This window comes from Vigna radiata, chromosome 7, assembly GCF_000741045.1.
Source record: "Vigna radiata var. radiata cultivar VC1973A chromosome 7, Vradiata_ver6, whole genome shotgun sequence".
In the NCBI taxonomy this organism is placed as follows: Eukaryota; Viridiplantae; Streptophyta; class Magnoliopsida; order Fabales; family Fabaceae; genus Vigna; species Vigna radiata.
This window is the reverse complement of record NC_028357.1, coordinates 44,308,541-44,316,181: the sequence shown is the minus strand read 5'-3', so window position 1 is coordinate 44,316,181 and position 7,641 is coordinate 44,308,541. Positions and strand designations below refer to the sequence as shown.

At 27.8% G+C, this 7,641-nt stretch overlaps 1 protein-coding gene across 1 annotated transcript; it reads left to right on the top strand.

Annotated features, from left to right (window-relative positions):
* Nucleotides 1-5,090: 5,090 nt before the first annotated feature.
* LOC106767996 (gamma-glutamyl peptidase 3) lies at nt 5,091-6,544 on the top strand. Its single transcript, XM_014652961.2, has 3 exons — nt 5,091-5,804; nt 5,917-6,249; nt 6,328-6,544. The coding sequence occupies exons 1-3, from the start codon at nt 5,484-5,486 to the stop codon at nt 6,424-6,426; spliced, it is 753 nt and encodes a 250-aa protein (XP_014508447.1). The 5' UTR covers nt 5,091-5,483; the 3' UTR covers nt 6,427-6,544.
* The last annotated feature ends 1,097 nt before the right edge of the window (nt 6,545-7,641 follow it).

Sequence of the window (7,641 nt, the reverse complement as noted above, 5' to 3'; positions counted from 1 at the left end):
CCGTTCATTAATGCAATCCAACTGTTACACCCGTGGAGGGCCCATAAGCCCAAAAGCCCACTAGCCTCCTTAACGAGCCCTTTTACACACACCATCAAAAATAATTCAGCACACTTCCACATAACATAACTTTATTACAGTATTTTATTATATAAGTACTATGAATACTTTGAATTAAAGAGGAGAGCACACCTTTAGGCTTTAACTAACCCCTTTTTTTTTTCCTTTGTTTAACCAACTTACGGTTAATGATGACTCGTTTTTGACCAAGTAAAATAGTTGAACTTGAAAATTATGTGGCCAATGGTCAACAATAATCATAAAAGATGAGGTTTTTTTTTTTCTTGGGAATAGGAAGATTGGAAGATGATTAGGTGGAAAATGGCGAGCTAAAAGTTTTGATCGGAGAGCAGGAAGAGACAGAATGTCTGAGGAAAGTGAGATTATGGAAAAATAAAACGAGCTTTTTCTCTGGGGTGTGGAGAAAGGGAGAGTGAGTGGGAACGAGAAAGAGGTACCTGAAGAAAAGAGTAGGGTAGCTCTTAAACCAATATAAGGTCCAACAGAACCAACAAGTGTTGTATAATGAGGAGTTTTTATTCGAGATGTAAAAACGGATAATCTGGCCTGACGTGGTCCGACTCATTACGAGTTAGTTACTTAGTGAGTTAACTTAATTCAGTTCATTTATTAGTGAGTTAGAAAAATTTGAACTCGGTCTGACCCATCACACTTTAGTGGATAAACAGATTGGTTCATTGGTTCACTTAATTATAATTTTTTTTAAATAAAAAAATTACAAACTTTTTATGATTCAAATTTAAACAAATTTCACTCCTAATTTTCACTTTCATGGATGGTTAATTAATTTTGAAAATAGGAAACTTAAATAATTTTTTCAAGCAAAAAAAAATAATAAATAACTTTTTATACATTTAAAATTAAATTTTAATAAAATAAAATTAGATAGATGTATTGGTGGACCAACTCGACTTACCACGGATTCAATCCGCATGAACTGGATTTAAATGAATCGATTAAAATCTCACACACATAAAAAATAATATAATTTTTCAAATTCAATCCAACCTGAATCCATGATGGGCCAGACTAGCAAGTTCTAGTTTTATCTTCAATCGAAAAAGTAAGAAAACACAAGTCTAATGCTAAAGTATCATAATGGAGTGGGGTTATAAATTTACCAAAACAAGCTCTCAAACAGGGAAGGCCCAAAGTATATATGTAAAAAATGTTTGAGTTCCGGTCAAATGAAAAAAAACCTTCGACTGCTTTTGGTGTCCCAATTACAATATATATTTCCTGAGAGTATGTTTGGTATGTTTCTGATAGAGTTTTGGTTGGATGGATTTTGTGTATGTAGAAAGATAGTAAAGTTATATTATTATCTCGATTCTATCTATTCTTTTTATGTTCTTTTAATAGTTTTCTGTTACGTCAATTAGTGTAACACATTAGTATCAAATAAAATTAGCAACTTTAGTTGACATCAGAAAAAATTATTAGAAAAACAGAGAGAGAGAATAAAGTATGTAATTTTAATCTTCTACGAGATTTATTGTAGAACTATACTCTTTTTTTTTCTTCCTCTTAACTTAGAAAAGTAAGAGTTATGGGTGAAAGAAACATTTTTCAATTTCTTACACTTTTGTTCTTGTGCCTTTTGTCCATGACATATTATGAACCTTTATGTCTTTTATGTTTCCTGTACTTCTTTCAGGTGCTGCGCTTTTTGTCAAATCATAAGGGAGTAGTAAATATTCTATATAATTTCTGTATAGTAGAAACTTGCCTTACATGCGTAATAAGAAATATAAACTAAATGATTTCCTTTATATCATGTTTGCTTTGTGATACATATAAGATTATAATAATTTTATTTTTACTTTATTAAATTAACGGAAATAATAACTTCTATAAGTTTACTTTTTTAAAATAAATCATATTTATAATTATATAATTTATAAATAATAAGAACAAGTCTATTGAAAATAAAAATGATTTTGAACTAAATCAAAACAAATGTGAATGAAAAAACTATTTTTGGATCAACTTAATGCAAATAAATTAATTACTTTTTAACATATAAGAAAAGAAACACGAATAAATAAGTTGTTTAGAAGACACGTGACTAATTATACCAATATTAATGGATTTTTAAGAATTTAAATCCATGGAAATCAATTTGTTATTAGTTCGTATGGACTTAAATACTTAATATATCCCACAATTTTTTTGTGAGCTTATAGGCCAGTCCACATGACCAATCTCGCATTTTCATCTTATTTAATCGACCTTAAATTAAATATTATTTAAAAAAAAACGTTTTTTATAGTTGTCACTATTATTGAAAGTTCTACGTCGGATAGAGATAAGGCCAATTTATAATATATAAGTGGAGTGCAGACCTCACTTTACAAGCCAATTTTGTGGGATTGAGTTAGGCCTAAAACCCACTTCTAACATAGTATCAGAGCTTTTTAGACCTAAAACCCACTTCTAACAACTATATTATTTTAATTAAAAACAGTTTAATTATTAGTAATTAATTAATTTCGATTAACAAATATTAATCCATTAGCATCAATCATTTTAAAATTTGTTTTCTATCCAATACAGATGCAACATCATTTACTAATTAATATTATTTTAGTTATTAGTATTAGTTTAACTAGCACGTTAATGTCCTTGAATTGGAAAGCTAGCTCTAAGTGAGACTTATGCTTCAAACTCACCGTTTTAAGAGCCAAAATTGAAATTATTAAATTAAATCTTTCACTGTTAGTTTGATTTAGCAGAAGACAAAGTATATAATTTTTTTTTCCAACAGTTGACTATTTTCGTCATTATCTTTTGTGTAGCACGAAATAATATCAAAACCAAACGCTGTAACTTAGGGTGATGGAAACCTTATACGTGGGATATTAACAAATAATTTTAAAAATTTTAATGTTCTTAATACTAATATCTTAGCCATAACCTAGAAAAGAAGTAATATATTCCACTAGCCTACCATTTACTTTTAATATGCCTAAAGATACATTCATTTAGGCGTATAAGTCTCGAAAGAGTGTTTTCTAACCTCATTTATGCTGTGTAGAATAGGTTATATGAGAAGTAAGACGCAAGAAATGAAAAAAAAAATAATAAAAATTATGAATAAGATAAAACAATAAATTTCATCCACTTATTATTTTTAATAATACTTTTAATTGTTTATTATTATAATAAAAAATATAGATATTAATAAAATATTTACCACATTATTTGATTATATTGGGTTATGTACGATTAGGGATGACAACGGGTCGGGTCGGGTACGGATAGTGTCTACCCACAACCTCACCCGCCGGATAAAAATGTACCTGCCACCCGACCCGCTATCTGTCGGGTATCCGTTTAAAAAATACCCGCAGGTATTTTAAAAATCCGTGGTACCCGCGGATATCCGTAAAAGATAAAAAAAAATATGTTCTATATTTTTTAAAATAAAATTTAAATAAAATAACAAATATATATATATATATATATATATATATATATAATATAATATAATATAAATTAAAATTTAATTTTAATTAATTTTAATCTAATAAAATATAATTTTATTTTATTTTTAATTAAATTTAATTAAAAAATATAAATTAATTTTTTTATTTATTTTTTGCGGATAGCGTGTACCCGCGAGTCGGATAGTATATACCCGTATCCTACACGTTTAGAAGCAGGTATTAAAATATCCGCTACTCATTACCCACGGATAATAAATATCCGCGGATAGTAACTACCCATTCTAAGTTAGTTTTACTCGCGGATACCTTTGCTCGCGGATTTTTTTGTCATCCCTAATATGATGAACATTACCCTAATGAATTACACTGTTATTATGTTTATAATAATATGTAATTGGATATGTTATTTTTGTTATTTTTTAGATTAGATTCTTTTACAATATACAAATAAATATAAATTTTATTTTATATATTAATTTAATAAAGTTAAATTAAACTTAAATTTTACTCCATAATATAAATATTAATTATATATTATAGTATCTCACTTAAACTAATACTGTAAAATACATTAATCTTTTTTTATCTTATAAAAAATATTATTAAAAGAATAACATAAATACGAATCAAACTCAAATACATTAAAAAAAATACATATCAAACTTAAAAAAAAAATAGAAAGTTTATGCATGAAATAAGAGTCATCCTAATGACAGCTCACAATATCATACCATATTATTTTATACAGGAAAATGACAGAAGAAATTAAATGGTGTAGCGGTGATGTTTTAATAAATAAGACATTTGTCATAGTTGGTCTGATGTGTCATTTTTGTAGGAAGGTCCTTGAAATAAAAGATTGAGCATTCTGCATCAACATTCTCGGCTTCTTCAATACCTCTGCAACAACAGTCTTGGATCACGTGACCTTTTTCATTTCATCCTGGACCGCGTAACATTAATATCTTTTTTTTTTGTAGTAATATTCATTTAATATTTTCTCATCCAAAATAAATTATAAAATATTTAATTTTTATTTGTATTCCAATATAATCTTAAATAAATTATTCATTATATTTATTCCTTTTAAAAGAAAAATGGTCAGTCCTTTATTTTAATCACGAAACATAGAAATTAAATATCATGTGTTTTCTAATATATTTCAAGCATAAATGGTTGTTCAACCGAGAAATATATAAAATGATAATTGATTAAAATATAAAATTCTATATTTTCAATAGTTATCTATTGCTCACAACAATACCTCCTGATATTGGCCACCCACAATACCACACAAACGAGTTTGGGTTGAATTCAATCTCCAAAACATAGATATAACACTATAAGATTAAAACTTCAAATTTGACTTACATCTCTTTAAATTTGAACAAAATCTATACTATTCTACGTTTTCAGTGACTTTAACTAAATTATTCCTTCTTTGCTACTAAATACCATCAACATTGTGTGTAGATGAGATGGATTTAGCAAAGAATAAGAATTTGATGCTCGTAAGTGACATGTATCCTTAGCTCAGACTCCATGATGTTTAAAACATGCTTTGTCCATCATATCAACTGCACCATCTTCCAAATAAATAGGTTTTAGATTATTCTTTTTAGAATAAATTTAATTATCATCACATTTACAAAAGATATTCTGTACTTTATACACTCGACCTCCCCAATAAATCAGCCATGGTTGTCCCTGTTTCGCATGTGCCACAAGCGGGAACCATAGTATAAGACTTCTTCCGACATTGGTTCACGAATATGTCTGTTCTTAGAGATACTCCAAAAAACAACAAGTTATTTAGATCATGTACTTAGGAATTGCCATCTATATAAGACCTTTCACTCAACGACCCAACACACAATTAACAATTTGGTTTCTCTCTTTCTCTTTCTAACAACCAAAACTCATTTTTTTTTCAAGCCTAGCTATAGCTTGAAGATGGCAATTGATTGTGAAAGTAGAAGATATGCTGTGCTGCAAGCAGTGCGTGATTCTGAGTATGTAGAGAAAGTGTACGGTGGCTATTACAACGTGTATGTAGAAGCCTTTGGGGAAGAGGGAGATGTGTGGGATTTGTTCAGAGTGTACGAGGGAGATTTTCCTGAATTGAATGATCTGCATAAATATGATGGGTTTGTGATCACTGGTAGCCCCAGTGATGCTTATGGAAATGATTACTGGATCCTTAAACTCTGTTTCATTTTGCGAATCATTGTTGCAACGGAGAAGAAGCTCCTTGGCATTTGCTTTGGCCACCAGGTATCTGTGTTTAATAATCTAGCATCCGTATAAAGTATGATTTTTTATTTTCTGGATTACTTAAGATAATATAGATGGAAATTGAAGTTTGTGAATGACCTTGATGTTATAGGTACTGTGCAGGGCTTTGGGTGGAAGGGTAGGGAAATCGAAGACAGGGTGGGATATTGGGTTTAGAGAAGTGCATTTCATGAAAGATGTAGGTGGATGTTATAGGTACCTAGATCATCATGAAATGTCATCATTCCTTTCGATCATAGAAGTGCACCAAGACGAGGTTTACGAGGTTCCTGAGGGTGCAGATGTGATTGCATCTTCGGACAAAACTAGGGTGGAAATGTTTGCAATTGCAGACAACATTCTTGGAATTCAGGGACATCCTGAGTACACCATAGATATATTGTTTAATCTCATTGATCGCCTTCTCCAAATGGATGTCATACAGGTAACATTGCAATATATATAGTTTTGTTTTTTTGGTCTTGGAATGTATTAGTGAAGCTTTCTTATGGTTATGATGCAGAAAGGATTCGCAGAAGATTTGAAGCGTCGGCTTGAGTCTGCTGAGCCAGACCAGGAGTGCTGGAAAATGATATGTAGGAGCTTTCTCAAGGGGAAATAGAGCTCCTGCACTAACATTTAAGACCTTAGTAAAAAAAAACTAAAAATAAACTTATATTTAAATATGTATTTGATCCTTTAATGTTTAAAATCTTAATTTAATTTTTATATCTTTTAAATGAGTTTTTTTTGTCTATTTTTTTTTTTTAAACTTTAAGGTGATTATTATTTAGTTTTAACATCAGAATTATCTTGTTTACTTTTTACCTATTAACATGTTAAGAAATATGAGATTTTAAGACTTATATAAAATATATTATTGTCAATGTAAAATAATAAGTGAATTTTAATAACTTTATGAAAATATGTTAAATAATGATATTGTTGTATTTCCTTGTGATTTTTATGCTGTTATTTTTTGTCATCACAAGTTGTTGTAATTCCTACTTATGTAGATAACAATTTCTATCCAACATATTTATAACGATTACGATATATTAACAATTTTTTTTAATGATTTTTTAATAACAGATTATAGATTACTATTTTATTAATCTGAACTAATTAAAAATTATTCATAAATGATTATAATTTTTTTTTATAACAGATTATAGATTACTATTTTATTAATCTGAACTAATTAAAAATTATTTATAAATAATTATAAAAAAGATTGTTAAAAAAACTTTTTCAAATTTCTAATATATTAATTACAAAATTTTACATTAACACGTAAAGAGAAGTAAACTGAGGAACATGTGAAAATTATATCATATAGTTCACGAAAAAAATTAAACATGTATTAAATATGTTTTATTCTTAGTTTCTCGTTATATTTATGGATAAAGTTGGGCAATTCAAATTAAATTGTACTAAACTATAATTAATTATATTATACTAAACTACAAGAAATTAAAATAATAAAAAAAATTGAACTGTTTTACAGTTTAATTTTTTAAAATTACACTTATATAGTTGACTAATCACTGAACTAAATCATACTATTGCTATTTATATACACTAAAAATGGACTGAAAGGCGAAACTCTGTATTCATTGCAATTATTTCATGGTTTGTATTATTTTAAAATCTAACAAATTTTTACGAACATATACCAGTATTGCTTATATTTTAGTAATATTAAATATTTGTAATATAGAGAAAATACTAGTCATTGCTTGCACAAGAATATATATATATATATATATATATATATATATATATATATATATATATATATATATATATATATATATATATATATATATATATATAT